The 16675-nt window shown below is 39.1% G+C and overlaps 1 protein-coding gene across 1 annotated transcript in view; it reads left to right on the forward strand.

Moving 5' to 3' along the window:
• Window positions 1-1858: 1858 nt before the first annotated feature.
• atp1a3a (ATPase Na+/K+ transporting subunit alpha 3a) overlaps window positions 1859-16675 on the forward strand; it is a 40499-nt gene continuing 25682 nt past the window's right edge. The window contains exon 1 of the mRNA XM_041808194.1: window positions 1859-2202. Within this exon, the coding sequence (XP_041664128.1) occupies window positions 2197-2202 (6 nt within the window). The 5' untranslated portion in view covers window positions 1859-2196. The remainder of the gene's footprint in view (window positions 2203-16675) is intronic.

Here is a 16675-nt window from a genome sequence, read left to right on the forward strand (position 1 = left end):
ACAGAGACACATACACTCATACTGACAATCCTGCACACGGCCTCACAGACCAACACATACAAACATTTACATAGCAACACACACATCTATGCAGTGACAGCGACACATTTACACACTCTCACTAGATCACTGTCTCATTAGCTTTGGCGTTATGCAATCAAGTGTGCTTTACTCTTCATCACTTGCTAACTATTTGTGGTTGCGTACATGTACATGTGTGTGTATGGCAGCTGCAGAGTTTTCATATCCTCCTGCTCTATTTGAAGGCTCCAAAAACAGCAGGATAATTGTCTAATCTTCCACAGCAGGTGGTGCACACAGAAATAAAGCATGAGAAGCTGCAGCTTTCCTCTGACCAAACACAAACAAAGCATTGTTTCCATGGGATTTCTGTTTGCAGTTATTCTGCTTGTGTGTACTTTGGCTGTGGTTATCATTCCACACATTAACACAGTGTAAGCTATCTTTATCCCACTGTGATGCCAGAGAAAGAACCGGCTTCGGCCTGATTTCATGTCAGTAAATTCTCTTGTGTTTTGTGCCTCACTCTATCTATTATTTTCTTTTTATTTCTGCTGTGCTTATTTGCTGCTCTTTAATCTTCTCTCAATTGCTGCTCTCCTTTCTCTTTACTATTTGCCAAAATAATACCATGTTTTTGTTAGCTTCACTGGTGCACATCTGTTTGAAAAATTACAACATACTAACACAGGATACATCCTGTGTTGAGGGCAGTCTTTCAGTGCCAGTCTTTCCCCCAGATGTTGCAGATGGTCACTTTGTTGTTGTTTGTTTCACAGCAGAAATGCTGCAGCCTTAACAGCAGCTGCCAACTGAATAACAATCCAGAAAGATGAGTCAATGTTGATTCATCTGAAGAACTCAAATGTTTATGTTTTAAAGTAGGGATGAAGAGATCAATATTAGTTAAGATAGTATACCTACCAAAAAGGCACTTTTATAACATGCATATTTTTTTCATAATCCAGGCTTCAAAACACACCAGCTGTGTTGAACTCTTGCATAATGTTTTAATTTTTAATCATCTGGTCTTTAAATGGGCTGTGTTAACCTCTGCCAAGGGGTTCTGCAAAGTTTTACTTGGTCCCTTTGCAACAGTAATATTATCAGGATTGGATTTAACCACAAACTAAGAGAAAGTAGAAAAAAAATCAAGTCTGGAGTAGTGCACAGTAAATATCCTTTTGCACTATAATTTTGGTGCAAAAGGATAGGCTGACTTTGCACAAAGAACTATACTTTTATCAGTATATAGAAAGCCCAAGAGCGAAAAATTCACCCCAGAGTTCACTGAAAAACCTCAAATATTAGCATGAATATTTCCTAATACATAAGTATACTTGATAAAAGCATCACTCACCTGAAAAGTCCTGATAAACTTCTAATTGAAACAGAAAAGTCTCAATATTGGTATATTGTTAACATAAAAATAAGTCAGCACATTCAATTTCAGTGGTAATTTCATGTACCCATCAATTTGTTATGCCACTGAGATCAATGATTTGTCTTTTAAAAGGGCCTACATTACTAATGTCTCCTTACTTATTTCTTTCTTGTGTTATTTTTGAGGAAATAATGAAATAAAATTTCTCTTACCACATAACACTTTTGTTTTATGTCTTTGTTTCAAAACAAGCTAAGAAAATGAGTATTTTTACGCATACTTTCAATATTTTTCTATGATAAAAACTCAACAGCACATACATATTGGTTCATCCGCGGAGTGGCAACAAGGGAACCCTAAGTGCTGCGGCAGCCTGAGCACAGCCGCGGAGTGAGACAGCATCCGAAGAAGAATCCTGCTGTCCGGGTCTACTTTCCACCGGCATCATTTCGCCTCACGGGGAGACGGTTGGTGAGGTACCATCAACGATTGTGAATAATTTTTTACATTTTCGACATTAAAATTTGAGTTTTGGTTGCTCGAGGAGGCAGCTTTGCCTCGACGTTTCATTTAAACTTGCCTTGTAAAGTTCGAGTTTAAAAGACGATATATTACGGTATTGTCTTAGTTATTTTTCTCGTTAAAGCAATATCTATCAACTGAAGGGAGGCATTTTCCTTCTCATTCACAACAGTTTTTGACCTGTCTCCTCGCCTTAACGCAAGCTGTTCTGGTTAAATCCAGGCTAAAACAGATCCATCTTCTGAGGAGAGCCGACTGACAGCGCCAACATGGGGGTAAGAGCTACATTTTCTCTAAATTTATGAGGTTAAATGCTGTAAAATATCGGTTATGTTAACAGTCAGCTGGACAGTGTGAGGTTCGAAACGTTAACGGTTGGTCATAGTGACCGTTAAGGAAAGGGTTAACGTGAGTCGAGGCACAGGTATGATGTTAAAATGACATTGAACACGGTGGGATAGGTAGAATTCGTTTAAGCTAGGTGTTTAACGTGATGTGGCCTTGTGATTAATCCGCATTGTTGCATGAAATATCATAGTCTGTCAAACGGATCTACTTTCTCTCGGGACCTCGCAGCACTCAGAACCAGTTATTAACGTCATTTAAACGTTAACACTTATCATCTGCGGGGTATGGTTGTATCTGGGGGTAAACCAAAAAGAAAAAGGGAGATCGTGTTTTTTAGAAGAACATGCGTCAGATTTGTCCCGATCAGAAGCAACCAGAACCGGTGCAGGGTGGTTACAGTAAAGCCCCTCAATCAACCTCTGTCGCATTTTTACCACCCTAAACAATAATATAGGCCTATAAAAATCATATTACTGTTAAGATATAAAATGTCAGTTACCCAAATGGGAAATCTTCATTTTCCCCAGTCGCTGAGAGGTAATGGGTGGCACTTTAACAATCACAGCTTCAACAGGAAAAAGGAATATTTAACATTCCGATGGTTGGATTCCTCGTCATTAAAGCAAAATTGCTTAGATTATATTCGTTTTTAAGCCGTATGAGAAGCTTTCAAGCACTATGATGGAAAAGAAAACCAACGAGCAATGAATGATAATCTGGAAACGGGCCCAACCTGAGCGATCAACCTTTTTTTTTTACTACAGTTAAGCAATCGATATGATTTTGAAGATTTTCTTTCATGCATTTGGTAGAATGTGCAGAAAGAGGCGTGCTGTTTCGTCCAACTATTCCAAAAAGCGAGATTACTCCGACTGAACATCTGGCAGCAGGCGCTGGACCTGCTGCAGGCGATTGAGGAAATTCGCAGCTCTTAAGCACACGATTAGTCAGACTGCATAATGACAGGACGAGCCCTGGCTGAAATGAAATCGATCGTTGAAAATATACAGGTGAAACGGGCAATTACGCACAGAAATATACAACCACTGAAAAAAGGTAGGTCAGAATGTTGAATATAATATCATCAACCAAGCCTGACTGCAGTCAAATTATCCAAATCATGGCATTTTCAATGTGTTTTCATATGCTCTGAATACGAAGATTTTCTACAGTCATGAATCCATAATTTTGAGTGAGGATCCAAAGTGTAAAATCAAGATCAACTGTGGGTGTGGGCTTGGAGTGAAAATCATGCAGGCTCCAATTCCTCCCAAGTTCCTCTTCATGCATTCTTCATTCAAAAATGACATAATGCGCAGACACGTCATGTTGCTGTGACTGGCATTTCTTGGCTTAATGAAGATGTAGAAGCAGAGGCAGTGTGGGTACCAAATGAGCACAGACAAGTGCGTCAAAATGGTTCCTCTGCGTTTGTCTACCCCCCTCTCTCTGCCCCTACTCCTACAAATGTCAAGGGATGGGTCCCGAAGAAGGTGCTCTTTACAAATGTAGACACTGCCAACACCTCCATCATATTGTCTTACCTTGCAGCCTCTAAAAAGCTTGCTGATGGGTCAGGTCATTAAGGACATCCTGTTCTAGCCACTAAATTTAGACTCCATGATGTCATTACTGCTGAAAAATCTCTGATACTTCTCTGGAGTGTTATCTAGTATCTTAACACCGTGGAAAAGTATTAAAAGCTTGTATTGCCTTATGGAAATCTGTGTTTTCTCTTTGCGGCATTACAGAAAATTCCATGTTGTATGTAGAGCTTGCAGAATGATGTTTCCATGTACTTGATCCCTCACAGTGTCATGGTGCATCACTGCTAATGGAGTGTGATGGACAGGGGTTTTTTTCCTCTGCTCCACATCCGGGTTGGATTGGGATTGGGATGAGAGAGCAGTAGAAATGGTGCCGCTCTGTCACGGTTTGTGATGCTGTCCATTGAAACGCCTGAGGGGGAACCGCTCTGAACTACAACGTCAAAGAGTGGAGGAGGAGAGTGGTGTGTGTGTGGAAGTGGAAACTCCCATGTCAGGGTTGCAATTTTCCAATGGGAGGGGTGGAATGAAAGAGGGTATTTGGGTGAAATGTGCTGTAATGGGGGAGGGGAAGTGCAATTGACAAAACGGCCAGGGCCATTTGATCTGTGCTAATCGATTGATGAGAGCGGCTGCTGAAGGAGGCAGTGATTAGGATTGTGGGCAAGACGATGGAAGGTGGAGATCATACAAAGGTCAGACACAGTTGGCCTCAAGGGGAGGCCCAGTTTGGAGGATAACTGACCAAGATCCAGTGACTGAAACTGAACGATGGAGGGGGAGTAACACAGAAAGAGATGGAGCAGTGAGTCACCTTGAGAAGGTGCATATGAGAAAGATGGAGGAGAGAGGGAGTGCTGGATGCTGCTCATGTGCAGTGATGTCACTGAAGAAAGAGCAGCGGTGATTGCCTAAGGAGAAAAATGGAGAGATGAACACTGAGATTTGAACGTATATACAAGGATGAATGCCTTCACTGATATCCCATAATGCACTTCTGTGCGTAAGCTTCACAGAACCAATCACTGTGGGGGATGGATGGTGTGTGACTTGGCACGGTTGTGCTGTATAGGGGTGTGTGTAAGGCAGTTAGCTCTCTGAGAACTAAACCTATTTCCATTAATGATAAAGCTGATGTTTCACTAACTAGTTCCCCACTAGTTCCTGGTTTTTGACACTCATGCAAAATTTGGTGTTAGTCCTTGTCTTTAGATTAAAATGCTCTTTAATTTTAGTCACACTTTATTCAGTTTTACATTTAATAGTTGTAGACTAGTTTTAGTTGACAAAAACTCAAACATTTAAGTCCAGTTTTAGTCAGAGTTTTTGAACTAATTAAATGAGCCTTATTTTACAATCATTATGAATTTAAAACACAAAAATAACTCATTATCAACACTTTATTTGATTTAGAATAAAATGGTGAACATACTGAAAACCTTACATTCACAGTGGAGAAATATCATTGCTTTATAGAGGCCAACAGTCCAGCACTTACATTTTAGTCTCAATTTAATAATTAAATGTACTTTCATCAGTTTTTATCACCAAAGATCTATTTTTAGCTTGTCAGTCTCATCTTCTTTATGGATAGAAGGTAGTCAACTAATATCTTTCTCATAGTTCTAGTTGACATAATTAACTCTGATTGTCACAACATTCGCTGTCTCTTATTTTAGTTTTGTTTTATTTATGTTGTCTGTGCCACGGCTCACCTAAATCAGTGGACATTATTTACATTAGTATCTGTCATTGTGTGTGAGGACAGTGAATTACTAAGGTAGAGCGGAACAATAAATCACATTCTTATTGTATTTTCAGTATGAGCATTTGCAAAAAAAAATCTTAATTTACCCCTATAGATAAGATGAGCTCACCTTTCATCGAGTCCCCACTGGGAGAAATTTGGTTATTACAACATCCATCCATCCATTTTCTATACTACCGCTTATCCTGTTGGGGGTTGGGGGGCTGGAGCCTATCCCAGCTGTCATTAGGCGAGAAGCAGGGTACCCCATTCTGGACAAAGACCAAATATTAAGAAAAAACACAGCAAATGTGCGGCAAATGGATGTAGATTAAAATACTTTACTTCCATAAGAACATTACAGATGTGAAAACAGCTATGATGGTTTTATTAACTTAAATTGCAGTCAAAGTGCCACGAAACAGCCCTATTGATGGGTGGCTGATACATCTTTTGTAGAAAATCCCGTGACAGTGATTTTGTTAAAAGAGTATGACTGTAGTTGTATTGAACAGTCTGCGGGTATTAACAGCCATGTGTTCATGTTAGTGATGTTCCTAGGCAGATAATTTTACACCCAGTAAAATGGAAATCCTAATCACATTTGGTGAAGTCGTGTGAAGTGAAGACTCAGTAAACTGTCAAAATTGAAAGTGTTTCGGATGGGATCATGGCAGCATTGAGTAAACTAATTAAGTTGTTTTGCAAATGTAGCTAATGTTGGCCACTGCCAGATTTCTGTCCTCTGTGCAGGTTAACGTCCACATTCCTGTGCTGAATGCTGCCACTAATTGCTTCAGTTATAAACAAGTATAACCGAACACAGCCTACAAACAATTTCATCCTTAAATTTTCTTTTTTATATAAACAGAGCTAAATAGCACTGATCCTATCAGTTGCTATCATTTCATTGTTGTTCACCCTCAGGTTAAAGAGCAGCATGGCAGTAGCTATTAACTGGAGCTACAGTGGCTACTAGTGGTGCCAGCTGCATTAAAGTTTAGACAGAGCACTTGACTTGGATTGTCTGCCTGAACTGATAAAAAATAGACATGCACTGATTGTGAAAACTAGGACTCATACTAATATTAATGTTTAAAACAATGACTTTGCCAAAGCCCATGCCGATACTGATGTTTATTTCAATCACCTCTTTTGGTATGACTCCTTGTATGCCAACATTTTCTCTCATGTAATACCAGATCAGAGTTTGTTTAAGAGATCAGTTCTTCTTTACTGCAAACAAAACCTTTCTTGATTCAGTAGCTAGATATTCCAGGTGCCAACATGAAATTGACTGGAAACAGCAGATGAACACTGGTAACTGATTTTTGCTTGAGCCACGTTATCTGGCCGATGTCTGTAAAAAGAGGTCATCAGCAGATACCAATGTGACACCAGTGCATCCGTGCATCTCTAATACAAATATTAATAACTAGGTTACCCAAATAGTAATTCTGGTGCAGGCTACAGAGTGACCTGATGCTTTAAATGAGGAGACGAAATATTTGATCCCTACTTCTTGTTATTTTGAGCCAGTCAGATGAAGCTTAAGCTAGCTATCAGCTACCCATATTTCATTTAACTTCTTTATTGTTAGTAGAATTATCTCACACAATGACAGAATTTAATTGTGACACTTCATATTTTTTATATTATGATGCTGGCTTAAGATAACATTAGACTTGGGTATGAAGTAATAAATAACTAAAATATTGCATTATACACCACAGAATTAAAAGACATTATAATGCTGTCTTTTCCCAGTGTTATTCAAACCCCCCACTAAATAATTTGTTATAAAGATGATTTGTAGCACTTTTTCCTTATTAGAATTGCAGCTTTCTTATTTAAGATAGTGATCATATTGCAATACTAATTTATTCTGCAGCTCCAGAGGCATCTAAGACCCTTAGGCCCTCCTCTATGTGGATTGTGCACTGATCATTTAAGATCACCATGCAGATCTATTTCCTGTGGTAAATTAGTGAGCACCAGCCTAAGATAAGGCAGCCTCCACGTTTTCCAGTGCCTTACACACGTTCAGGGTGGAGTTTGTGTAATGGCGATTGTCTTATCACTTAGTATTTCTTAATTTCTAAGTTATGAATATTTTTAGACAGAAGAGACAAAGGTTGAATTGCAAATTAAATTACTCTTATTGCTAATTTAAGCAGTCAAATTCATTGGCATGCCAAGCGTACGATACAGCACTATGGGCGAGACCTACTGCCCACTGACGTAACAAATCAACGAGAGAGCAAACAGCCTGTGGCTCGAGTCTATGAACAACATTTTAAATTAAGATTTACAAAAAAAAAAAAAAAAAAAAAAAAAAACAGGATCACTGGGGGGCCTGAATAATGGGGCCCTCACTGCTCCAGTGCTAATATGTCTACAGCTTTGGGCAGTTAAATCTCAGAGAATAATATAATCTAAAGTCACCACATCAGAACATTTGAAGTGAAAATTGCATGCAGCCACAAAGCAGTGTGAAAGATGATTTTTCTAATGTATCCTTGAAGGAGGGTAAATACTATGGGGGCAGGGATTGTTTTCTTTTTTCGACAGACATGCCATCTTTTAACACTCAAACATATTGCTTTGTCTGAAAAATGTTCAGGCATGAAACATGTTATTAGAGGACCTTTCAGCTACCCGACAGCAGCAGTAACAGATAATGAAAAAAAAATTAATAAGAATGACCATTCTTTTTTGTAATGCTCTGGCTTTCTTAGAGGTTTTCAGTGTTTCATATCTCTTTGTAAGCGATCTAACTCATTCAAGCAGCCTCACATTGTTTCTGCAAGTTGGTGGCATTTTTTGTGTCTCAGAACAATAAATCATTCTGATGAAAACAATACTACTAACATGAAGAATCAGATGTTAGTCTGGGGTCAAGGGCTGACATTAAAGCTTTTTACTTTGCCTTCACAACAGGGCTTATCATAGAGCAAGCTGCATATGCCATCATCATTTCATGTGATGCTAAAAACTGGGAGTGAAGATGGCTGTCCTACTGGCCTGATTCAGAGCTGCTGATGAATTTGGCCTGTTGGAGAAACTTAGTGCTTGTTAGAGATGCACCATATTATGGGAATGACTTTGGTATTAGGTGATATTGTCTTAAAAAGTTAAATATCGGTATCTGCATATTCAAAAATTTCTTTGATTATTTACAGTCAATATATCGGCCATACATTTCACAGTTTAAATCATTTATTGGCATTAAGTATAAGCAGCACACCCAAGGGGGCGCTCTGTCAGCTCTGAACATTTTTAAAGAAGCCTCAAACATGAAACACCCACCAGACTGTCTACTTCCCTGCTGCTCTCTCAACTCAGCCTAACCCAGCCTCACTTTGGAGAAAACAGATGTGTTTATATCGGCATCTGTATCGGTTAAGCTGGCTTGGTAATATTGGCATACTGGATATCAACAACAATTCAATATAGTGCACCCCTAGTGCTTGTGTCCGCAACAAAGCCCGTGTAATAGTGCTGGCAAACTAGGGATGTTCCTGGGTAACTTAAGTAAAACCCACTTAAATGAAAATTTTAATTGCATTTGATCAAATAGTCTATTGTTAAGAAAACACTAAGACAACAGTTAAGATTGAGCTACACTTATCCAGCATGGGATCACAGCATCTACTGATCTTCATTTGAATGATTTGAAAAAAAAAAAAATCCTGCTGCTCCTACAAGAAGCCATCAGTGCTTATTATTCACTGTCTTTAACAGCCTAATAGTGGAGAATAATGGCAGCATGGAGGTAACCATTAACCAGCTATATTGAATAGTGGCGGGCAGCTCCATTACACTGTTAACAGAGCATCGGATCAGGGTTGCGGTTTTTAATTGATAAATAGGTCATTATTGGTTTTACTGATGAGTAATTCTTGTACAGACTGCAGAAGGATCCAGCTTGAATTGTTTAATGCATATTCATTCTGGAAAAAGCACCTCATTTTTGCATGTATTTAAATATTCAGAGTATCTTGATAACAACATGTTTTGCCAAAATACACACAGAAAATCCATTCATAGTTCAAGTAAAACTTCCACAGTTGTAATAATCAATTACTAAACTTGTGTTTTCACAACATGTAGCCTAGTCCTAGCCAAGAAAAAGTTGCTGTTGAATAAATGAACTGCAATGCACAGTTTATTCATCATAGTTTGTAACTGTAACTGTGTTCATACCATAAACTCTTACGTTCTCATGGTCATGGACTCAGTTGCATAAATGTCTCAGTCTGTCAATATTGAATCAATCCTGAGCCTCCAACTTCCCCCTAATGGTTTCCGTATGATGAAATGTTATAGTGTGCAACAGTACAGAATGGTTCTACAAACCACTGATCAGTGTTTTCCAGTGCTATTGATCTGTCGGTCATGCCCTGTCGATCATGCCTTGTGCATTATGCTTTTCCTGTGAGGTCAGTCTCTTCCTGTTTGCTTAGTGACATAACTATTAAGGGTATTATTAGTGTTCTGTGTTGCAATACAACCATACTATAATGAAGAAGAGAATAACGTGCTGGTAAGTGTTCTTTCTGTTAGAGAATTATAATATGCCATCAAATTTGTGCATTATTAAAAGATTTTAATACCCCCCCCCCCACCCCCACCCACCCACACACACACACACACACACACACACACACACACACAATTATGTAGATGGACTCAGTAGATTGGGTGTTGCTAGGAAACCTCCCATCCCCTGTCTATCACTGAGGTAGATAGAGTCAATCTGATCCTGTCAAACTCTGCCATTTTCTATTCTCAGACATGCTGCAATGAAGGAGTTGTCACTCTGCTAAATGGTGGGAAATGGCAAAAAATCTACAGTATGACACTTTTGAACTGCTACAGTTAAAATGTTTTACAAAATCAAATAAAAACAAGCTAACTGATCTGTCTGATCTACAATGTTCTCAAAGGGGATCACATTAAAACTGAGGCTGATATGGATGATAAAGTTTCACCATATATCAGTTTAAGGTGCAACAACAGCTTTTTTTATAGGGTGGGAGTTTTTCATTTTCAACTGAAGTCTTTACTGTAGTGATGTCAACTCCAACCTTTAATTGCAAAATATCTTAGTTTGAGCTTCTGGTGACAAAAGTTAAAGTCTTATTGAGAAGGTTGATGAAAGCACAATGGAAAAGCAATTTCTGTTATCCTCCAGAGATGAAAACTTTTCTGACAAAGGTGTGACTAGACATCCACGGCTTTTGGTTCAACTGAAAAGATACATATGTATATTTCTGCTGTTTCCACTGTCTGCTACAGAGATAATTGAATTTTTCTTCCATGAATGACTCTTAAGTGTCATTCGCTTTAGTATTTATACTGATTGAATCCTCTTTAACCCAGATTGAACTGAAAAATCCTGACCAACACCCTCATGGAACAAAAAGATGAGTTAATTCATGTGCCACCTAAACTTTCAATCCCTCTGGGCATGCTTCATCCACCAAAGATCATCTGAGAGACAACTAACATAATTAACATAACTAGCTTAGCCGTCTGTTTTCTTCAGGTCGCCATCATTTTAGAAAACTCTGCTGACCAGCATCACTAGGAAAATACATGCAATGATAAATCTGTACAGATAAAAAAAAATATAACCATCATATATTTTGTGATAAGACCCAGACCTTGTGTTATCTAAGGAAGCACATACATAAAGTTTAGACACAGCATCATCATTATAGTCTGTTTCACCACTCAGACAGTCTCTTACTGATTAAACCTCGGTGCAGATGAGTAGAGCAGAGTAGAAGACAGCAAAAAAACAGATGGGCAGCATGGAGGGAGGAGAATGTAAACAAAGTGGGAGGGTGAGGGGAGGAGTGGATGATGGAGACCCCTCTCACTGCATGTGTATGTGCGTGTGTGTCTGTATAAAGCAGTCCATCAGTATTTTCTAGGTCGCCCAGTCCACTGATCTGTACGATAATCCATTTCTTTATGTGTGTTACGACAATCCACTGTGGCACATCCAGAGCTCTAAAAGTCCACTAGAGGCAGCAAGATCTTTCATTCAAAAAACTCTGAGCCTAAATTATGATATTTCGGTCACTGGAACATCATCAGATTTAGTTGACAAAAATAGGCTAAGTACGCAGGTCTTATTGTACAGAGCAGCAGCTTGGTTTGTGAATCATCATATGGACAGATAACACCAGTGCAAAAGGCAGCAATCTGCAGCTTTCATGAAAATGACTCACAACATAGTTTAGTACATTCAGCTAAGAGATTCCGAGAAATAGTTATTTATCTTATAGAATTATATCTTTACAACTGATGCCCTTCTTTTTATACAACTCTCTTAAGGCGCTAACCTTCATTAACTGATAAAAGAATGCAGAACACTTAATTTTATGTTTTGTGTTTCACAATCTGTTGCGTTAGATTTATATTTTGAAATAATTATTTTATCTCTCTATACTCAAGCTTGGATGCTCTGGTCAAATATTTGCTTTTTGATGTCTGAGATTCAACCAATGATTTCAACAGATTAAAAATGGCTTATCCAGCCTTCCTCAGACCTGCCATGGTGCTCAGCACTGCAGGCAAGGCTGGATACAAAGTCCCAGCAGATGGAGCTGACCTAATGTTCAGCACGAACAATCTGTCCTATTGTTCAGAACACAACATCTGGAGGCTGCTGAAACCTCCTCAGGTTTTACAGCCTGTGACTACACAGAGGACATATAGAGGAGGAGATTTATGCTGCATGATATATACTTATTTTCTCTGCTTTAATCAGGAAATGCACTGAAAGCATTGTTTGTCATCATGCTGCATTTTGTGCATATATATAACTGAAGTGGAATAAACCAGGACATGAAATTAGATCCTTTTTTGGAACAATAGTGCAGCATCCTAAAATTAAGGCCGTAATATTGGCTTGATTGTAGAAATCTCTGTGAAGGACTGCATACTGAGCCTTTGTTTAGCCCCTCCCTAAAACGGCCACAGTCCAATCCTATGTTAGCAACAGTACTTCGCACTGAAGGCCTTTCAGCAAAGGCTGGTATGCCAAAGTGGTGGGCTTCTAGGACCTGCAAATGTGACAGCTGATACTCCAAATGTTTAGAGAGGGGTGTTGAATTTGATCATATAATGAGTTACTTTTCTGCAAAAGAGCAATGTTGTTCCACCATAGGTTTGTCCTGCCAGGGTCATATATTTCCAAGACAGTAGAGAACGAGCCCAACGATTGTTTAACGCATGAACAAAAACACCTACCACATGTTAGCTCTCATGTTGCCCATTAGCTACTACCATAAAACAGCCCAATAACATCCTCCACTGAAAATTAAAACCAACAAACTATGACAACAATTGGCTAACTAACAGTCTGTTCTCATCAGACACAATGTTTAAACTCAGGATTTCAAATGAAAATGGAGTCTTACCATCCAGTTCCTCGTAAGATGATAAACTCAGCTGCAGATGCTGTTCACTCTGCTTCCAGTTTATGTTGCTAATCTGTCTGCAGTCCTGGTTTTGGCTTCATTATATACTTCATTGATAATTAAATCAAAATCCTCATACCATCATTTTCCTGCATAGTTTTCAGTAGTTTTAAACATTTTGCATGGCATCCTCAGTTTCGATCTCATGAATATTCGCTGCCTGTGCATTAGCCATGTGCTACATTATGTATATAAACCATAGGCAAATACCAGCTAACTTAAACTCTGCTCACCGCTCCGTCAACAAATGATATCCCTAATGTAACTTTCCCAAGCATATTGTGGACATTTATACCCACCTCTTGGAAATTTGATAATAGTTCCTACAGAATACTCCCTAATTTTACACTCGACTACTCCATATTCAGTATGGCAGGTGTGAAAACTTGACAGGTGAGGCAACAGTGACAAACGTGTGGGATGTAAGCAGATGGTCAGTTACCCTCAAAATTGTAGGCATCCTTTCCTGCCCTTTACCCTTCTCGTTTCTTTTTTGCATAAACTGGTGGAATATTTGTGCCACTGTAACATATGTCCCTTGTTGGGCTGTATGTGACTCTTTGGGGCTTTGGGAATTTCTGTCCAATTCGTTTTAGAAAGCTAAAGAACTTAACAATTGATGGCATCAACCAAAAGAAAAACATGAGCCCAGTGACAGAAGACTGAACAAATCTGACTGCAGTAATACATATTTGTTGTTTTTCTCTATTTGCCAGTGTTGGGTTTATATGTATTGAGCCTTGATGACTTCATATATCATTTGATGCTGCAGCACTGATGGGTCTGTTTACATGGTTGAGTTGGTCTTGTCGCCTCTGAAGTCATCATTCTGAATGGATGTGTGCACACATAAGCAAGAGGGTAGAAACAGAGGGGATTGATATGGCAGTTGTTTAAGAAAATGAAACGGCACATATCAGTAGGCCTACATACTGAATTCTGTAATAATATTGCTCAGTATTGCAATTATGATATGACTCTAAATATGATATTGAAGTGTGCACAGTCCAAGTGTCAGAACAAAGCTACTGGCTGGTTAGTGCAAGACAATGACATGACAGTTACATCAACAACATGGGCAGCACTATAACAACCACAATAGCACTGAGAGCTCGGTGGGCAGAATAATTTACATGACTGATACAAATTGATGACAGCTTACTTAGGCTGAGGGGGTGTGGCTTAGGCTACGACCTGTGAAACTGCAGATGTTTTATTCCAGATCAACTGAATCTCTGAGGAAACTTTTGGCACTGACTAAAAATTGGAATGTGACGCTGCTGTTGCCTGCCTGTTGCATTGTGTCAATTACCAAAAGCACTCTCCATTGACTTAAAAATAAATAAAACAAAACTCATAAGAAAATTAAATCATGTTGTAACATCACTCACAACAATCCCTGTCATCACCAGCTGAGTAGGAAGGGATACGGAGATCCAGTATTTTCTAGTACCAGTACATAATTTGTCAGTAACAAATGGCCCATTAACCTCATGGACAAACTCTGCTCCTATCAGTATTTAGATTTAGGGCCTGTGCCCATTAGCCAACTTTGTTAGCACTGGAAACACTTCTTTTCCACTCACAACCAATGTAGTCCAGCCTCTTAACAGTCTCTTATTTAATGCAGGGCTTTACTAGTTCACCAATAGCCAAAGAGCAGACTAGTCATTTAATTACAGCTGGGTTATTTTTTTATCTAAAGTCTAGTAAGATGGATACTAGTGAGGGTGTTTACCTGTATTAACCTCACTTCTCAGTGTGTGGATATGTACAGACCAAGCCAAAAGGAGGCTGTGCAGGAGGCACCTTCACAATAAGCATTAAAATGTTTTTCATATCCGACACAAAAATATATGGGTTTGATAAATAAACAAATTTGGGGATTACCTTTATATGTCACTTCACATCTGTCCAGGTAAAACGATAAGGAGATGATCGTTATCAAATAATTATTTTCTGCTCCTGATAAACTGAGGGATTGACTAAATTTAACCTAAAGAAGACTGATTATATCAGACAGCTGTCACTTTTAACAGAGGGATGCTAATTTGATACAATGTTTAGGATTGTCTCCTAAAGATTTACATCAGGCTTCAGGGTTAAATGGCTGTTTTTTATGTTTCATCTGCTCTACTGTCAGTGTTTCCCATCAAGTATAGACTATCAACCATCAACCATGTTGATGGTCATATAGACCATCAATAGAGACTAAGGCGCTCCGCCCACATTACATTTTCATAAAACCAGTATTGGCCTGCTCAGCAGTGAACCTGTTCATGCATGTGAGCCGTACTGTCTACACAGTGCGACTGGAAAAAAAAAGTTCCACACTGTCTGACTGAGCTTCAGACGCTCAACTACAGAGACGAAGCCTTGAAACATTTCAGGTGAAACACTGTTCCTTTCCACCTTATGTCCATGTAGGATCTGCATATCCATATGGATTCTTGCGCTACTGCCGTGTCTCTCTCACGCATGCATGGGCTACGTTGATGTCTAATTAATTCAATATTGTGGTGATACTCTCATCTTAAATGACAGAACCCTGAAGTGTGAGCGTGTCGTTTGAGGGTTATTGTTGTTAGTGCTGTAATGCAGTTCGTTGTGCTAAGAAATCTTGAGCTGTGACTGGTAAGGGTTTAGCTTTTTGTACCATTAATTATTTTCTTACTTTTTATTATTTTCTGACAAAGCATATTCTGCTAGACAAACCCAGAAATTTTAAGTACACATGTAAGATAGATAGATAGTTGTTTTTGTCATTGTATTGTAAAAACAACGAAATTATATTTGGCAGTCTCCTCTGTAGCAGCAAACACAGTTGTCCAAAAGGTGGTTAGAAATCCGCAGCCTCACGTCATCCATCCTGCTGGCGAGGGAGCGGGCACCCGGGAGAAAGATGCTTGATAGGGCGGGTTTTATGTGGGGTCGCTCTTAGCCTAACCTGCAGCCCGGCTTGTTTGCTCTGCTTCCGCCTTCTTGCACAATGCCGTCTCTGCCTCCTCCCCATTGGCTGTAGGTATCGTACTACTCCGTGTCCTCCTCCTTTCAGTCCCCGATCACCCCGTTCTCTGGATAATCTCCGTCGGGAAAGATGTACCTTAATAGGTAGCATTCAGTAGTCTCCTGATGAACAGGCAGTGTTCTGTGGCAGTTACTAGCAATTGCTGTTAGCTTTTAAGCTAGCCAAGAGTTGTAGTTGAGACTGAGGTCTTCTTTTTCACCTTTTGGGTTTTTTTCTTGGTGGAAATTTCCCATTCTTTCTCTCAAAGGTGTCCTGGTCCATCCATCTTCTTTGTTTTCACAAGTTTCAGCATATGTTGTCAACTTAATTGTGAAAAATACTAGATGTCACTGAGTAATTGAACATTACCAGGAGAAATAAAACAAAATATGTTCCTCTTTCTCATACTTACAGCCCAAGAGAAAGCAGAGGGACATGATAATCTATTAAGTTAATATTCATGGTGATAGAAAAGCTCTGACATAATGCGGTACACATCACAAAGCACACTGTAGTCTATTGTATATTAATAGCCTAATTAAAAGGTAAAACAAGTAATAGCAGATGAGTTTGTATGCTACTCTCAGACTTTACAAGGTTATT

Source organism: Cheilinus undulatus, linkage group 16 (assembly GCF_018320785.1).
Source record: "Cheilinus undulatus linkage group 16, ASM1832078v1, whole genome shotgun sequence".
In the NCBI taxonomy this organism is placed as follows: Eukaryota; Metazoa; Chordata; class Actinopteri; order Labriformes; family Labridae; genus Cheilinus; species Cheilinus undulatus.